The sequence below is a fragment of the Pteropus vampyrus genome, unplaced genomic scaffold (genome assembly GCF_000151845.1).
Source record: "Pteropus vampyrus isolate Shadow unplaced genomic scaffold, Pvam_2.0 Scaffold80, whole genome shotgun sequence".
Lineage (NCBI taxonomy): Eukaryota > Metazoa > Chordata > Mammalia > Chiroptera > Pteropodidae > Pteropus > Pteropus vampyrus.
This window is the reverse complement of record NW_011888861.1, coordinates 6,435,220-6,454,727: the sequence shown is the minus strand read 5'-3', so window position 1 is coordinate 6,454,727 and position 19,508 is coordinate 6,435,220. Positions and strand designations below refer to the sequence as shown.

Below are 19,508 nucleotides of genomic sequence, written 5' to 3'. Positions count from 1 at the left end.
GCAAAGGGATTTGAAACACATGGACTCAATTTCACTCCAAATAAACAGGCAGTGCAAAATGGAAAGCAGGAAAAAATACTAAGTGCTAAGAAAAAGTGTTTTGTGTTTTGCCAAGCCCCAAACATTTCCCGAGCAGCTGGAGAGTTTCAGCAAAGCTCGCTGGAGCTTATGACTACGTAGAGGAACAGCAGGAGCTTCCAGGGCACTGGGGGGCTCTGGAGGATAGCGGTAGCCCTGGTCACACCACTGGTCACACCACGCTTAACTTGCTCCACCCAGGGGTCTGTCCCTGTACCCAGAAATAGACGTCTTGGAATCTTGTCAAGGTTGTACAGTGTGATTATGGATAGGTGTCAGAGAATACATCAAGACTGGCTGGGGTATTCTGCAGAAGTCTTTAAAACCCACTCCACAGAGACTATTTACCCCTTTTCATGAAGACAAAGAGTTTGGCTGGGTCTTTGGGGAGGTGAGGGGAGGTGGGGGGAGGGGAAAACGGGGCTGGAACGAACTTTATTTTTCAAGAAGAGAATCTTTTGTCAGCAAATAAAGCAAGAGCTCCTTGTCTGTAAAATGGTGGGACCAATAACTTCTCACCTATGTCATAGAGCTAAAGTTGGGGAGAAGATGAGATCAGTGGAAAACTTCTGGAGGGCAAAAGTACAATATGCAAGGCAGTATGCCGGCTCTTTGTCAGAACCTTTTAAATTAAAGAATTTCAGAAGGCACTTTACTGCCCTCCTGAGATCTCTCACGGGGAAATGGGAATCTGGCTTCCTCCAAAGCCTGCTGAGTGTGTTCTCTGTAACAGGGCCAAAATATCCATGGCCCTCATGAAAAGTGCTCCTGGAAAGGACTTTCCAACCAATACGACCTGAAGCCACCTTCATACCCTCCAAGCTCAAGGCCTCCAAGCTACGGCTGAGTACCCACCTGTATCTTTTTCCAGAGACCACGGCATTTATGGGGGCAAATACTCCATCCAAATAGGCCCCCTCAGGAGCCAGGACAAGGTGCTTCCCATTGACACCTCTAGGGAAAGACATATGTTTTCTGTTGTCCCACAGAGCAGCAGCCCTTTCATGCTCTTGCCCGGGTAGGTTATCCCTGGGTACCTGGAATATGGCTGGCCACCTAGACACCAGAGCCCTTCCTTAGCATAATCAGCCTGGAACTTCAAAGCATCCCTCCCTGCCAGCACATTTCCATTGAGACACTTCTTTATCTAATCAATGGTGGAAATCTGTGAGGCCAATGCTACGTTCCCACCAGTTCTTCTGGATTATTGTATTTGTGTTGATGGTCCCTTATCTTCTGAAAGTCAAAATAGATGCTGGTCCTTCAGGCTGGCTTGCAGCTACCATGGCAGATTAGCAGAACCCCTACAAGAAGTCCCATCAGATACGGCTTTCTATTTTTTTCCTCCCACTCACAGAAGGGAGAGAGAGCTTTCTCTGAAATTCAAACAGGGAACTCGTTATCTTCATTTATACTCCATTCCTTCAACATTTTTGTGTGAGGTATTAGGGCCAAAAATGAGTAAGAAAGATGAAAAGAAACTCACAGCCTAGTAGAGAAGACCAACCAGGAAATGGGTGGTTATAGGACCTTAAGTAAGTTACAGGACCTAAGACTATGGGATCTAACAGAGGGACAATTAGAGTACTACAGAGGGGCTGCCCAACTGATTTGGGTATGACAGAAACCTTTGCTGGAGAGGTGACATTTGGGCAGGCTTCTGAAGCATGCGTAAGAGTTTATTCATTCAGAAGCTTTGGGTCCCATTTGGAAAATAGTCTGGGTCCTGTTTAGAAAATGGTCTACACCAAGAGTGTTTAACCTGGGATCTAAGAAACCGCTAAAATGAGACTATTTACAAAAATTGTATGTACATATCCTGATGTTCAGTTCTATGATTCAAAGGAGATTGAGCAGAACTAGAGTTTAGAGTGAAGAAAAAACAAAAGCAGGTCAAAGACAAATCTCTGGTTTTAAGAAAACGAAGTATCTGCACAGACAGGCCTATTTATAATGGCGCCTTTCCTGGTTTCTGAGGTTCAGTGCCTTTGGTTGGTTTCACTCACTCACTGCAATCCTCCATTTAGTCTAGTTTTGTAGCTCCTTTATTTCCCCTCTCCGTATCTCCTCTTTTCCCTAACACGAGTGTTTTCTTTCAGCTTAGAAAGTACAAGAGAAGTGCAGCATCAGCAGGGATGACTGCCTAAACCCCACTCTGTGGCCCCAGCTCCTCTTCCATACAAATTGGGAGGAGTGCCTCTTTGGGAAAATTCCTCATCTTCAGTCCCCTGAGAGTTCCTAACAAACAATTTCGCAACTCAAGCCATCAATCAGATGTGTTTACAATAATAATAACATAATGTAAAATAGCAACAACCACCATTTATTGAGCACTTTATGCTATAAGCTGAGAATTTTATATACACTTCCAGTTTTTAGTGTACAAAATCCCATGAGGCAGATACGAATATTGTCCCCAACTCACAGTTGTGGAAACTAAAGCTCTGAGAGGGCAAGCAACTTGCCCGTGGTTCTACACTTCAGTAGTAGAGCTGGGATTTGCACTGTGTGTCCAGAGCAAGCCTGGTCTTAACTTGTGCATTTCTATTGCCTTCTGGCCAAATTGTCTCAAGGCTGGCTAGGTTATTCTTTGCACCTGTATCTAAATTGTATACAACACACAGAGATGACATTCACCTCTCTGATACATGCTCCCACTCTTGCCGGCTATATGTGTCTATGCATGTATATGTAATGCCCGTCACACACGGCACCACAATGGGCTCCAAGGAGAATTGTGTGACTGACTATGGTAAGCATCAGAAACCAGGGCAGTGGGGCTGGGGATGGGGGTGGGGGATGCCTAATGCTCATCTGGTGACCGCCCAAAGTCTCAGAGCAGCTTGATTAAGTTTCCATTCTAATTTCAAACTTGAGGTGGAAATGGGTCACGGTAACCCATATTCAGCTCCTTTTGTCAAGGCCTCTGATGCCATTAGTGGGCTCTGAAAGAATGGAACGATCAAAGAAAGGAAGTCAACAGGGCTCATATTGATGGGCCTTGATATTGAACTGAATTAGATGTTCAAGTGCTTTTCTATAGCTAACCTGCCCTTAAAGGCCAGCCCCTATCTCACCAACCCTTTTTTTGTGGACTTCCCCTACTACTCAAGCCTATTATCTGAGCCCTTCTTCTGCACAGGAATCCCTATCAGTAGTTAAGTGTTCTCAGATTGTTTCATGTAGCTTAGTATCATCTAATCGTTGATCCCACAACATCTATAACAGAGACAGTTCTCCTGAAGCACTTTTCATTTTCAGTTTCCTCATTGGTACATCCCATACATCTCCATCATGATGACTTATGCGTGTTGAAAATGAGGATATGAAGTGGAAAAGTTACTAGCCAGCTCCTTCCAATCTGAGCATTCCCAGGACAGAAAAGAAAGGCTTGCCACTTTCAGGAAAGACCAAGGACAGAGGTTTGGAAAACAGCAGGTAGGAACGCGGGACCTAGAGACCTAGGTAGGTGGCCTAAAGCAGCCCTTCCCTGCCTGTAGGTGGCACATATAAACCCAAGTGTGAGGGGGCAGAGAGGTGGTGAGAGGTCCCATGGGAGAACAGAGGCCTGGGGCTGGATGTGGCAGCTGTAGTGGTCAGGAACTTGGGGGCAGAGAAAAACAGCTAAGACTGTGGGCCTCATCAGTTGAGTCCCGCTACGTTGGTCCCAAATATCCAAATGACACTCTTTGCACCTTAGTCATTATTATACTGGGGAGTGGCCTGAAACAGCCCCTTTTTAGCCTGCATCATCATTCCACACCTGGACGAGCCAGGTTCAGAGGACACAACCTGAATTCAGGGGACATAGCCAGTCACACTTTCCCCACCTTCTGCAGTGGAGGGAGGCAAAGGGCAAAATGCTAAACAGGTAGACCACCAGAGTCATCTAAAAGAGACTGAGCTACTAAAAGAAAATGTAAGTGATTGTGTTGGGAGATCAGACTACAGTTCCACTCCCTACCTGCCCAACTAAAGATGGGGTCTAGAATGGTGATCAGGTCGACTGCAGAGAAATAAAGAAATCTGCACTTTCTCTCCCTAGGTATAATATGAATTCTCATCACATATCCAAAAAGGTGGAGACCTTGTGTTATTTCCTAAAGCCTCCACACAGTCCCTGATAAACCTCAGTACCTATTATCAATTGCAAGTCAACACTTTTGGGAGAAACACTGCCCTCGCTGTGCAGATAGTATGAACAACAGAATTTAAAATAGGTAACTTCTCAAAAAAAAAAAAAAAAGTTGGAAACTTTTCCTTTCAGGGGGGTTTTTGTTTTGTTGTTTTTTTTCGGGTTTTTTCCCCCGTTTTAGTTTTCGGTTTTTTTTTAAAAATTGGAATTTTCCGGGGCCTTTGGTTTTTTTCCCCCAGAGCCTCCTGCATAATAACAATCAGCTGGAGGTGAATAATGCCTTCCATAGTTAGGTGGCACATGCATCTCCAGTATACCACAGTCCCCACCAGTCTTCACTGCATGGCTGTATTAGTTTTCTATTGCTGCCATAACAACTACCACAAATGTAGCAGCTTAACACCCATTTATTATCTTTTAGTTCTCTAGGTCAAAAGTCCGGGCAGGCTCAGCTGGGTCTCTGCTTAGGGTTTCAAAAAGCCACTCTGGGGAAGAATCTGCTTCTAAGTTCATGAGGTTGTTGACTGAATTCAGTTCTTTGGGCCTGTTGGCCGGAGGTCCTCTCTGGTTTCCTTGCTAGCGGTCTAGCTTCTAGAGGCACCCGTGTTCCTCATGTACCATACCATCCTCAGGCCAGCGACAGCAGGTGGAAATCAGTCCTCCTCAAGCCTGGGATATCTCTGACTTCCTCTTTGCCACAAGCTAGAGAGAACTCTGTCTTTAAAGGGCTTCTGTGATTAGATTAGGCACACCCAGATCATCTCCCTTTTGCCATATAACTAATCACAGGAGTGACATCAGGGGGCAAAGGTCATCTTAAAATTATTCCAGCCCAGTCCACTCATTTGCCATGAGCTCTAGAAAGCCCTTCCAGGCGGGAAATTCTGAAGTATATTCCCAATATCAAGTGCCTCAGACACAGGTGGACATTCATTTCAAACCTCCCTCTCTTTGTTTCCATGTTTTAGTAGTTTTTTACTCCATCAAAAAGAAAGACTCAGCGAGATACTCTAGGCTTTTAAAAACTTATTATTAGTCTCCTTGTTACTGCAGAGCTTGTGTCTCCAACACAAGGCTCCCTGTAGGCAGTGGTGATAAGTACAGAGACGGGCAGGGTGGGAGCCTTGGTCTCTGGGGGTTGAAACAAGCACAAGGAAAGGATGAGGAGCTGAAACTGTTATGTATCACGAGGTACCAGGCTTCCCATCAGGCTCCATTACACATCACACCAGCACCATTATGCCTGTTTGTCCAGAATAGGAAACTAAGGCTAAGAGAGATTATGATGATCCAAGATCATAGCTATGTGTCAGGCCCCGGCTGCAAATTCAGGTCCGTGCTCCCAAAGCTTTACATTTTCCATTTTTCATCTAGGGAATTGCTGCAAGTGGAAGAGTAGGTATAGGATTAAATGACTGAGCCTCAGAGCTGCAGGACACATTAATAAAAGAAACCTCAAACCCTTTGGGCCCCACTGGACCCCAGCCTTGAATTGGGAAGTGATTTGGGAAGGCAAAGGAGGGAAGGCAAGACTAGTTAGTGCTTCAATAGGGAAGAGCTAGAGAGCAAGAAAGGCAGGAGGGAATCTCAAAATGGGGGAACCACAGCCACTGTTGTCCTTGAAAGGCAGATGTCCAGTTGCTCCACATTTGTGGCAGTGAACTGGCCAGAGCAACTGAAAGGACCTTATCAGGAAGGAGAGCAGCTGGGGAGACAGGCCACTGCGATGGCTGGGTTCCCAAAGATGAATAAGAAAGTGCTGCAGGGAAGGGCTCCAGCCTTCTGTACACAGGCACCTGCTGTCTTGGCAAAAGGAACCAGGCAGCAGTGGTCTTGCCACATACATTACCTCTAAAAGCATTTTGCCAGCCACAAAACCACAGCAGGGCCACACTACCTGCCCCCTCCCTAAGACCTGGAATGCAGATCCTTGCAGAAATAAACACCTTGGGGTGGCCTAACCTGCCCAAGAAAGGAAAGCAGCCCAATCTTCCATGTTTCCTCACAAAGAAACAATGGAGTTCGCCCCTCAGTCAGAAGCAGAGGTTAACAATCAGCTGTGATACACACATAAAAAAAAAACAAACATCAGTTGTGAGACAATCAATTCAAAAGTGCAGCATTCCTACTGATATGGCCAGACAAGAGCAATAAACCCCTCCCCAGCCAGGAGGCAAACCAGATCCAGGTCTCCTGGATTATCAGGATAATCATTAACAAACCACTTCCCAAAGCACTTTCACCTATATCATCTCTACAATTTGTACCAATTCTGTGACAGGGTGTGGGGAGGGGTAGGAAGGTGGTAATGGTGAGAAACAGAGAAGTGCCGTATGGTACCTGTGTGTTTAGGGGGAACATAGTAAAGAATTGTAATTTTCAGGGGCTGCCCAGCCCCCAAATCTCCTAATTCCATCTGGGAAATTCTCCACCATGTGAGTCTTGGTGGGAGAGAGACCTTCTTTCCAGTATGGAAGCCAAACCGGGGGCTTGCTTGCCCAGCAGCCTTTGCAGCGAAGGCATGGGAATACACCTGGGTTTGGCCAGCCAGGGATACCACCTGGCCCTGATACACAAGGAAGGAGGAAGGTGGAGAATCCATGCTGGCAGTAGGCTAGCAAAATCCAGTTTCCGGGGGCTGTGGTGCAATGATGTCAACGATGGCACCTACAGTCCAATCAATACCAGCACCATCGCAAGCAACAGGGTCTGTCCACGTCAGCTTGATCCGCTGGTGAGACTTGGACTGCGATTCAAGCTGCTAAATCTTTCTTTGTTCCCCTTGTTTGCTCAGCTTTCCTAACATTTCTGTGATGAACTAATATCCTTTGCAAAAAATTCCATTCTGCGAAAATCAGCCAGATAGTTTCTGATGCTGGCAATTAAAACGATTCTCTAGGAAAAGAGGTTTACAAGCTTCTGGACCCCTTTCTGAAAACATTGACTTGGGCACCAAGGAACCACTGAGTGGCTATTATTAAAGCAGCCCAAGAGCCAGCAGGATTTATTAGAAAAGGAAGTGGAATGGGGGTTGGGGACCATGGATTGAAATTCTGATTCCAGCATTTGGAACTGTGTGACCCAAGCCACCTAAAGTCAAGGAAGCTTAGATCACTTATTTATAAAACTGGAATAACAATATCTTTTCAAAAGGCCGCTTTCAGGATGAAATGACATATACCCACTGTCCCAACACATGAAAGTGCTCATGAGTGCCTGTAGAAGTCAATTAATGATGCAAATAAAACCTGCTAACATCAGCTCTCAGAGCTACAAGAATTCAAAACAAGTCCAGGGGCAGGGAGGTACGTGCATGGTAGCAGGGGAGGTGGGTAAGTTACCAAGACTTGAAATCGAAATAAAGTCTAATTCTGGCTTTGCCACTAATTCAGTGTGCAAAAAAAAAAAAAATCTGTGAAACTGGGCTGCTATCTGGCCCTGCCAGCTTTATAAGACCGCTGAGAGTATGAAATGAGTAGTATACAGAAAGTCTGCTGGAAGGCATAAGCCTATTGCAAGAACAAAGTTACTGTGAGATGCAGCTGGGGAAAAAAAAAAAAAAAAACTAAAACCAACCTACTGCAGTGCTCTCTCATGAATGAAACCAAAATGCAGTGCCTACAGGTACCAGTCTGGGTGCTGATTCACTCAACATGGACACACCCCAGGCAGAAACTTCTGCTGGGATTTTTGTTTATACAGAGTGGCAATAGGGAGATCAGGCTGGGCAAATGTAAGGCAAAGGCAGTCTGAGACACTTAGCTGAGCACCTTATCAGCTGTTCCTAGTAAATAACCAAAGCTCAGATAGTGATTGAGACTGCAAAATAGAACCCCTCTTTAATGAGAACCAAACCTCACCCTTGATTACAGCTGATATTTTGACAGATCTGTGCTATCATCATCACTAGAATGAAGATCCTGTCAGCAGAGTTTAGAACCTCAGGAATGGGCAAGACGTGGTAGGGGTGAGGTAAGGAGGGAACTGTGTGTGCTGGAGGGGGAGCTTAAAAGCACCTTACTGAACACAGAGATCTAGTCTTCCCAGAGCAGCCCAGAAACCAGAAATTTCTTCCATCCTCCAGCCTTTTCTCTTAAAGGGACAGTACTCTGTTTTTCATCTTGGGACCAAATGACCATAACATGTACTGAGCCAGGTGAAGGCTTCACCAAGCCCAGCCAGGAGAGGCTGAAAGGCTGAAGAATTGTTCACAGCAGGTGGAGACCAATCATACTGCCTCAGGCAACTGCCCTAGGGGCTGGCTAGGGTGAATCTTGGAGATTTTTTTTTTTTTTTTTGCAACGATTTGCAAACAACACAGACTCTTTAAAAGAAGAAACCTAGTTGGCAGGAACTACCAGAAAATTGGACACATTGGGTCTGTGGTTGCCCCAGCAACACCAGTTGAAAGCCCTTGCCCTGCTCGGTGATGTCATGTGGCAGCAGCCCCATTTTACAGTGAGGAAATGGGCTAGGGATTAAGATTCAATACTTTCTCTTCCTCAAAGTACTGTGAGGCCCTGGAGGAGGCCAGGATACTGGCATATAGGTGATGAAGGCTCTAAAGGCACCAGCCCCTGGGGAGAGAGCCCTAGCAGAGCTGTAAAGGTCCCCTGTCCACCCTGAGGGTCTCCTGCAGGGAAGGGACTCTCACTGACTCTCAGGAGAGGGCTCTGAATGGGCACAGCACTGGGACAAGTGGGGCTCCTGAACACCTGGTCATTGATCAGACTTGTGAAGGACTGTGGGGAGATGTCTGGATGTCTCCGACACAGCGGATGCCAGGTACAGAGAACACAAGAAGGAGACCACATTTGGTCTGCTTTCTACCACAGTACAGATGGGTGTTGGGTACCTGGGATGGTATGACTGGTCTCTACCCCCAATGAGCAGTTCTTCGGCCTTTCAGGCCCTCTGAGAGCAGAGAGGATGGCCTCTGCCAAGGAGCCTCACTGTGGCTCCTCTTGGAGGGCGCTGTCCTCCACCATAGCCTTTACCCACCTTCCTCAAATTAACACCTTTCCTGAGAAAAGCTTGTCATGCTCCATCACACTGAAGTATAAATGTCCACCCCAGGAATAAGAATACTAGAACTAACACTTATTGACCGAAGGGCTAATTATGTACCAACTTTCGAATACTCCCAGCACCCTGAGAGGTTCCTGTCATTTCCATTTAGCAAACCATGAAACCAAACCCTCAAAAGTCAATGCCCAAATTCACCCCCTAGTAAGCGGTAGAGCCAAGATTCAAACCCACATATTCTGGATCCATGTATCTGTGGCTCATCTCGAACAGTATGATGCAATTCTAAATGCAATTTGACAGGCAGTAAAAAATGATTGCAAAGGAATTAAGTTGTAATCATGGATTTTCATGTAACCTTTCGTTGGATCCACGACCACTCATTAAGAGACTACTGGGTAAGAAACGGGGTTGGAGGTGGGTAGCCTCCACCTGATATTTTATTTCCCACTACTAGTTTCTGTTTTTTAGTACCATGGTTCCCAACCTTAATGCCTTGGCACCCAAGGCATCCAGTGGTCCCGCAGCAAACTCACAGAGGCACCATAGTGTATTTAAATTTTTGTGGAAATATGGTGGTACTCAACATCTGTTGGGTGCTTCAGGAATTACTAGCTCCAGGAAGTTCACAGTCAATGTTAGATTGCATTACATTCCTTTTGATAACACCCTAACCCTAACCCTAAACCCTAACTCTAACCATAGTATCTCTGTGAAGCTCGTTTTTTGGCAGTTTCCTGTGATAAAAACAAAACAAACAAACAAAAGTACCAGGCAAAAATCAAGGTAGGATAGGAAATAAGGCTGGTTGTGTTCTCCTGATTCCAAGATTTGAGAAGTTGCGCAATGCCCAACGGGCACACATATCCCATTAAAACTCATCCTGATTATTTTAAAAATCAAATAGAAATATTTTTATTCTTTCAACTTATCTGTTATTTTTTCAAGTATCTACTATGTTGTTAGGACCTAAATAAATACTTATTACCTATTAAATGGAATTGCTAGGTCTTTCTTCTGGCCTTGGAGCACCATGAAAAAAATTACTGCAACAGTAAGGACCCCACAAATAGAGAATGTTTTGGGGGAACCTCTGTTCTAGGACATTCTGTATATTCCTTCCCCTCACCTATAATTATGAGTTCTTTAAAGGCAGGAGTCATATTATACTGGTAAATACATTGGTTTCCCCTCAGCACAGTACTTGGTTGGCTTGCTGTAGTTACTGTTTAGTATTTACTCACAATTTATAATAAAAGATTGAGAAATCCTTAAAGATCACAGAGGTCCAGTGAGGTATGAGTGATAATGGGGGACTACTGATGCTCTGGCTCATAGGTCCCACCAGCTGGGGGTCAGAGATGTATATGGCACCTTCTAGACCTTAGAGAATATAATTTTCTGACTTCTCTGATGCAAAGTTATGTAGTTAACTGCCTCTTAAGGGTTCTAAATACAAATGAAGATATAGAATTTAGGCATAAATCCTTTCAGACTTCTCTGGAATTAAGAGACTTCCTTGACCATGAAGTGGGATTCTGTTTTTTTTAAGCCGAATTTATCATCATGTCATTGATCTCATCATTCTTTCTAGTCTCAGAAGGCTAACCCACAGCTCCAGGGCTCTCAGCACTCAGGCGAGGGTCAGAGCTGATGGGCAGCAGCAGAGTTCAAGTTCCAGTGCTGCCCCCCAACCCCCACCCCCCAAACACACACACATCTCCCAGCTGGAACTCTCCAGCAAGAGTTTCAGGCCTGCTTTTTTATCTGCTGATTGGGAGAGCATAGATGAACTGGTTGCTTAGCAACAGCTGTACCCCGCCACTGCCAGGGGCGAGCAGAGAAGGTATGTGTCCAGTATGAGATTGACATTCTAATCTCAGGCATGTGCCAGTCTTCTGTGTGGATATCTCAAGATAGGACCGGCACAAAAAGATCCACCCAAGCACCTTCTTCTACACAGCAATGATCGTAATAAACTATAGATAACATCAGCAATCAAAAAGCCATTGGAAACCATGTGAAAGAGTTCACAGAAATGTTTTTAAAACTAGCAAGTGGTGATGGTGGTAACCTTCTTTAAAGACCAATCATTCTGTAACAAGGAACGGTTGCTGTCACGCTTGGGGCTGGGGACAGGAAGATAAGGACGTAGGGTCTAGAGAAAACTCATATCCTGCATTTCTACTTGACTAGGAAAGGAAATTACAGAGTCATTTTTCTGCTCTTTCAGGGCATTAAGGTTAAGTAGTCATCAAGGTTTTATAAGTAGAACTAACCAAATTGTTCTATCAGCTCACTGAACAATTTAGTGCCTTCCATATGCAGGTTTTCTTCTGGCGGGGTGGGGGTGGGCAGGGGAGAGTGGGCAGGGTGTGGAGGGAAAGATATCTAAATATTAAATTGAGTAGTATTAAATTGAGTAGTGAGGAGATTAGGTAAAGCACAGCACCTAAAACAAAGTTACCCTCTTCAAGGGCTTAAAGGCTAAAGAATGTACACGGTGAAAGTTAAAGCACTCATAGAGCAGAAAAACAATGAATAACAAAATATAACAATAAATAATAATGCATAAGAATAAAGTTACTAACTGTTCCCTCCTCAGGCATCTCTCTGCTCCACAGAAAAAGGACTCCGATCTATGCAGCTCACTTCTTTAGATTTCTTCTCACACCCCTGTCCCCTCAAACACAAGTTTATAAGACACTATACCCTTACCTTATCAGTTTGCTTAGGCTAGTGAGTTTGGGCAGTTACCCTTACTTTTTCAAACCACAGCTTCGGTGTTCGTGGTCCCCGTTTTCCTTTTATTCCCAGACCCTAAAAGATCACTACATTGAATGTCCCAGAGAGCCTCCAGTTCACCCAAATCCCCCTTCTCCAACACAGGCAAACAAACCTACACAGCATTTGCTCTGGACACATGCCCAGTAAATCAGCAGTTTCAGCGCCACTGACTGGAAAGCTGACTCAAACTAGTACCGCCCCCCACCCCCAGGATGACTGCAGAGGAAGCTTGTCCTCCTCAGGGGATACAGGGCTGTCCCTCACCATCCAGTGTCAGCAGAAGTGTCTTTCACCTGGCAGAACCCACTCTCGGCAGCCACTGTCCACTCCTCCACCACTGAGTATCAGCCCGCCACAAAGCACTTCTCCCCAAATGCTCCTCATTCTGCTGTTCTCACTGGTGATTTCCCCCTGGGCACCATCCATCTCCACATACACCTCTACTATTAGAAGATGAGTAATCAGTACATATGGGCGTAAGAAAGGTAACAGGGTCAAGACTTTATGAGGACCCATTTCTGTGTCCCAGTCCCAACTCTGCCACTATCCATTTTCTTATCTGCAAAGTGAGGGGACTGGGCTAAAGCAGCATTTCCCAACGTGCTTCTAAGGAACACCAGTCCTACGGGGTGTTCATTGCTGTGCCGCACACCAGAAAAGGATTCCAGGGTCAAGAAATTTAGAAAGCACTTGTTAAAAATGTTAAGAAGTTTCAATTCTGTTCCATCCCATCCCTAGCCTAAATCTCAATCCTCACAGTCCCAGGAGAGATCAGACATACCAGTGACCATCCTCACCTTAAATACTTCCGTGTGTTTCTGTTTCAATGGTTATTAAAGGTTTTAAATACCCAGTTACATAGACACAGGCACAATGAATTGAATTTACAAGTACCCTCTCCATAAGGAAAAAGTTTCTCTAATATAGTACTTGCCTGCACCATTAATGTCCACGTGAATCTCCAAGGAATCAACAACATGAAACAATCCTTGAATTATCTGACCACTCCTTTTTAGAATAAAGCATGTTGAAGAGAAGATGACAGCTAGTGTTTGGACCAGATACTCTATAAGGTGACTCCAACTATAACATCTCATGATTTATAGTTTTCATATAGTGCCTTGCTAACTAAACAGCCAATACCCACTTATTTTGGGGGTATAGGAGCAGTGGGGAGATGAAGGGCTCAGAGGGGCTCTGATGCTGAGTCAGGGCTATCTATGATGCTACCAGCTGGCTCTCCACATGAGCTCAGGATAGGAAAGCACTTTAGCCATTCTAGAAGCTCTAATTCAGGGGAAGTGGGGATGTGTAAGCACTTAAGAATATGTTGGGGAGCACATGCTATCTACTCTCCATCACATACACACCTTTAAGTTGATGAGTAGAAAAAAAAGAGTTATGGTAAACTGCTTAGAAAAAATCTCAGCAACTGGACATGTAAACAACTCATTGCAAAATTCAAATAGAGGTGCTTTTACTAACTGCCATTATGCAATCAATTTTGTTAATGTCCATACTGTGTCAATACTGTGTCTTTAAAAAATGACCAAAGGGATGGTGGCCAGAAGAGGTAACAGATGAGGGGATGAGGGATAAGTGAAAAAAGTGAAAGGGAATACAGTCAACAATATTGTGCTAAGTTTGCATAGTGACAGATGATTACTAGAATGAGTGGGATGATCATATTGTAAGGTATAAAAATGTTGAATCACTATGTTGTATACCTGAAGCTAATATGATACTGTATACCAACTATACTTAAATTAAAAATAAATAAATAGTAAGTAAAATATCCTAAAACAAATTTTTTTTAAAGTCTAACACTCCTTTCCAATCTATCTTACTATGAACTTTTTCCAAACATTGATACACACACACACACACACACACACACACACACACACACACACCCCTTCTGTTTAGAAACCTAACTTTTGCCATTGCTCAGTGTATGACATTTGAAATTTTCATGCCTCGGCCATGATTTACCTCTGCAAAGGGGTTCTCTACTTTCCCTCTGCTAAATCCTCAAGTGCAAACACGTTCATCCTCACCAGGCACTTTCCCCCTCATACCTTTGCTCCTTTCTTCCCTAGTCCCCATTGTGTCAAACTGCCCCTGCCCCCACCCCAACCCACCAAGGGCTAACTTAAGTTTCATCTCCTCTGAAACATCTTTCCCGTGGACCTCAAATCTTGAGTATTTTCCTCTCTAATACTTGCTGCCTGAGCCAATTATAACTTTCTGAGCCTTTATTATATAACATCTGGAATTCTTAGTCATATTTTCATGTGTAATAGTGAAGCTCCCAACCACCTGTGAACTCTATAACGGTGAGCAATTTCCCTCAAATCTCCTGAGCTTCCATTTATTTTTTGTTTCATATAAAATTGGTATAAATATCTACCTCATAGTTATGAGAATTAAATGAGGTAATTCATGTAATCCACTTAGTGCAGTGCCTTGAATAGTAAGTAATTAATAAGTGCTAGCTATTATTAACCAGATGGTGAAATCCTTTAGAACAATCAGGAACCATATCCACTTCTTGGTGACCACCAATGTCCTGGTATAATGACTATCTTCAATGAATCTCTGTTGCTTGAAATTAACCCAGCAAGGAAAGGAGGAAAGGGTCCAAAAGGAGGAAAGAAAAAAAGAATACTTAATTATAGTTTTCAAGAATATGCAGAGTTACTTTTATAAAGGATGGTGAACATTAGATTTTTTTTTCTTTTAAAGGTAAGAGATGAGAAATGGACTTAACTTTCGGCGATCTTAACTAGCACATCCTGATGGTGCCAATGGAGCTGCAGTAGAGAATGTGAAGGAGAACCAAATCAAAGACTGAATCTGACCTCGAAGCTTTACCACTTATTTGGACAAGTAACTTTGCCTCTCTAAGGCTCAGTTTCTTCATGCGTTAGATGGAATCATAAGAGAATCAACTTCCTTGAAGATCTGAGAGAACCATCTCAAGAACTTAACACAGGGTCTGCGGCATAGTAAGTGCTCAATAAATACTAATGATGGTTGTGATATTATTGTACCAGTGGATGTCGTGGAGTTTGTTTTTTAAAAATGGTTGATATACAGTTATTTTTAATAGATAGTTGGTGAACAGGTTTGCCCATGGCATGTGGGGGGAACGACTTAAGGTCTTGAAATTTGTTAGACTGGGGACCACTCTGGTGGGGCAAAACAATTCTGCTGACCATGTATGCAGCTTGCATCTTCTTGCTTCTGGTCAGTGTGTTTTGCCCCTGGGCCATTTCACATTGGAGTAACAGGAGAGCAGATGAGGGAGGTGAATAAGACTAAAGAACTGAAAGAGCTTTCCAGAGGAAAAAAGATGTGAGAAATGGCAGAGCCTTTCTGTGGCCATGCTCCCACGTACACTGTCCTTGTGGAAAGATCCCGTGGGCCCCTGCAACAGCACAGCTCCACCCAGGCTCTCCACCCAAGGTGGAGCAATGAGTACCATAAAAATACAATCTTCTCCCTCTCTCATTTATCTGGAATCTGGTGACACCAAAACTTACTGAAGCATTTCTCTTCTTTATAATGCTAACCAGTGCTTGAGTTTCAAACTTTTTTTTTTTAATTGAATAAATTTGATTTAAAACAAATTTTTTTTTTGGTAGGGGTGTCATTACTCATTCAATTGATTTGGACACTAAAAAAATAGCACTTTCTTTCCCTTGGCCAAATTCTTTTTTTTTTTCCCTTCGCCAATTTCTTAAAGAAATAATTTATAGGTACTTTGCTAGCTAGCTAACTAATAAACAAATATGTAGCCTGTTTTTAAAGGTTTACTTTAATTGTATTTAAGTATTATCTTTTTCATGATTTTATATATGTATTGTATTTCACACAAAAAAAAGGGGAAGTTCTTCATACATGATCTGGAAAGTTAGACAAAAAAGGCAAGATGCAGAATTAACATGCATAGTGTAGAATGAAGAGCATAAATGTTTATTCACTTATGTTTACGTAAAATGTCTCTGGAAGGGAACACTGATGACTGGTGGCATTGGTTGTCTCTAGGCAGAAAAGTCGGCGGCTCAGCGTAAGGAACAGGAGGGGGCAGTTTCAGTGCATTTGCTTTTGCGCTCTTTGAATTTTGAATCAGATGACTACATTATCAATTCAAAAATGAATAATTAAAATTATAATTTTTATTCAGAAAGGAAAAAACAACCCTTACAATGGGGAGCCTAGGTTTTAGGAGGGAGAAGGAGGTTAAACAGGAATGAGCATATCCAGCAGCAAGACAGCCATGGCCCTCTGCCAAGAGGCACTGGGTACATGATAACAAGCCTACAAATCACTCAATAAAACTCATATGTCATGGCCTTGCCTCAGATAGGGGAATCTTGTGTTTACTTTCTTGTAATACAATAGATTAATGAATTATCCAGAAATTCAGATTTTGCAATGTCATGGGCTGGTTGGCTTAGAAGTTGGACAGATGTCAGACCTGACCTTTAGGAGCTGTGCAAACTCAGATAAGAATGTTAACCTCTCAGGGATTTAGCCTCCTCATCAGTAAAATGTAGAAAGTAAGATCTCGAGGCGTGAATCCTAAAGATAACTTACATAAAGTGACCAGCTACCAGTACTCATCCATAAACGTTAGCCCCTTCCATTTGAGAAGCCACCACAGGGTGAGGTTTCATGAGCCCCTGGTCTTTGCTCCCTCACCAAAAAAAGAAACGTTCTTGGCATAAACATGAGCCACTCTCATCCCCACCCAAGTTAGTTCCAAGCTATGAGCAAAGAAAGCTAGAGACCTTCCCTGGGTCTCTATCCACACAAGCTTATGTCCTCCCTGGTCTATGGGCCCCAGGAGAATTCCAGGTCCAGCTAAGGGTTCATTCCAGGGAGATCTGATCTTGAGACTAAACATGCTAGCCACTGTGCCTGGAGAGAGACCTGATGTCTTTGATGGCATGCTCCCTTTGGGAAGGCCAGGGCATGTTTCTCTTTCTCCTAAAATCCTTCACACAGTTGTTCACACATCCACTAAGAAGATGAGTTTCATCCTGAAGGGATTACAGTTGAAGAAACCATGGAAATATCAACTTTTGCTTTGAAAAGTAAGACCTCTTGCCTTCTGCTCTATTTGGAGAAAGAGAACAAAAGACTTGATGGAAGGTGGAAATCTAGAATGGACACAGTACAAGCTATTACACTGAAATGTGCACAGTGCCTGAGCCAATATCCAGCCAGGGCACAACCAATCCGGGCAGTCCCATTGGAGGTGGAAAACAATTAAAACATGCATTTATCAGTTGGTAAATAGCTGCTGCCCTGAGAATCCTGAGGATCTCCCATCACCCAGGAACCCTCCTCACCACCCCATGGTCCAGTAACTTGAAGGACTGGCAACTGTAAAGACAAGACCCTACTCCAGCTCCAAGGTGGCTTCTGTGCTGATGGCTTGATGCCCGGCCATACTGGGTGGGGAAATATTTTGAATTGCCTTCCCCTCCAAGAACAATATAAGTTAGGAGTAATCCACAAGCATATGGTGTTTAAAAGAGCACAAATTTTGTTAGAACAGAGTGCTGGCAATGGAAAAAAACACAGAAGTGGGTGTTTTTAGGCACATGCCACATAAAAACTCCCAAGAGATTTTTTTCACTTGTAAGCCCTACTTTGACCCTAATTGCAGACTTGTGTCTCACTTCCAGATCAACACTTTAAATGAAGGGAAGAGGAGAGAATCTTGGAAGAACAGAGAGAAAAGCACATCTGGTGATTAGAGGGATGGGATGAGAAGTGGGGGCATGAGAGGCCCACAGTGAGAAATTTTTATGTGGGACTGGGAGAATCTAGCTCTCCACCCCATTAAGTAAAATGAGATGAGCAAGAGCCTTCGTCGTCACTCCTTATAACAATTAGCTGTTGATGCTCAAGTATTTGGGGTGAGGTTAAGAAACAATGATGCTCTGTCCAACATCTTCAGCAAAGATTATCCTTCAACAGGTGCTTGAGAGCCAGCAGCAGCATCATACACTTGTGTAGGTCAGTGGCCCTAATACTGGAGAAAATAATTTTATGTTCTAAATTTATTTATATGAAATGAGGCGAGAGGGATCCGAGGTCCATTTAATGAGGATTGTCTGACTACAGATGTTAGCTTTGTGTGAGGTTAGAGATGCACTGTCCTTGAATAATATAAATTTTAATCCTCTATGCATGAAAAAGTGAAAAGAGAGACCATTAGAAAATGGAGCAGACTCGAAAGATAGCATTACCAGGTATAAAAGCAGAGAGGCTTTCTGGATCTTGATTTAAGAAGGCCAACCATGAGAAGATATTTTAGAGACAATCAAAGAAATCTGAGTCTAGATTGTATAGTGGATGAGAGCAGAGAATTCTTATTAATTGTTATGGGTCCAATAGTTGGCATGGTGGCTAATTGGGAAGGAAAGGAAGCAGGAAGGGAAGGAAGAAAGAAAAAAAGTAACAGATGTTACCTTAGGTACTTACAGGTAGAATGTCACATCAGTATTCTGGATGGTGTGAGGCTATTTAAAATTTTGCAGAAAAATGAACAATCCAAAAATTAAATTAGGAAAACAAGTCTATTTATAATAGCATCAAAAAAGGATAAAACATCTAGAAATAACTATAAGAAATATAAATCTTATACTCTGAAAACTAAACAATTATTGCTGCAAGAAATTAGAGAAGACTCACGTAACTGGAAAGACACCCTGTGTCCGTGGATCAGAGGACTTAATATTGTTAGGATACAGTACTACCCAGATTGATCAATGGATTCACACAATTCTTAACAAATACCTTCTTTTGTTCAAATTGACAAGCTGAGCCTAAAATTCACATGGAAATGCAAGGCATCCAGAATAGAAAAAGCAATCTTGAAAGAGAACATAGTTGGAATACTTACACGTCATGATTTCAAGCTTACTAGAAGGCTACTGTAATCAAGAAGGTGTGGTGCTGAGAAAAGAAGAGACAAATAGATCAATGAAATAGAATTGAGAATTCAGAAAAAAACCCTTACACTAGTGGTTAGTGGATTTTCAACAAGGGCGTCAAGACCATTCAATGGGGAAAGAATACTTTTTTCAATAAGCGATGCTAGGACAACTGGATATCCATATGCAGAAAAATGAAGTTGGACTTTTACCTCATGCTATATGCAAAAATTAATTCAAAATGGATCAAAGACCTAAATGTAGGAGCTAAAACAAAAACTTTTGGAAGAAAACATAGGAGTAGAACTTTGAGACCTTGCGTTCATAGATTATGACAGCAGCATCCAAAGCATGTGGGCTTGAATCTCAGTTCTGCCACTTTCTTGCTATGACCAAGTGGATGGCTTAGTTTCCCTAAGCCTCAATGAAAATGAAGATACAATCAAACTCACAGGGTTGTTACATGAACTCAATGAGACAACACTATCTTGGCATCTCCCAGAATATGAACTCAGTCAATACGAGTTAAT

The 19,508-nt window shown here is 43.1% G+C and overlaps 1 protein-coding gene across 2 annotated transcripts in view; it reads right to left on the bottom strand.

Moving 5' to 3' along the window:
• GFOD1 (glucose-fructose oxidoreductase domain containing 1) overlaps positions 1–19,508 on the bottom strand; it is a 104,807-nt gene that overhangs the window by 12,624 nt on the left and 72,675 nt on the right. Inside the window, exon 2 of one of the 2 annotated variants that reach the window (XM_011362886.2) lies at positions 18,948–19,000. The exons of the other annotated variant lie outside the window; for it this stretch is intronic. Coding sequence (XP_011361188.1) covers positions 18,948–18,954 — 7 coding nt within the window. The 5' untranslated portion in view covers positions 18,955–19,000. The remainder of the gene's footprint in view (positions 1–18,947; positions 19,001–19,508) is intronic. 2 annotated transcript variants of the gene reach the window in all.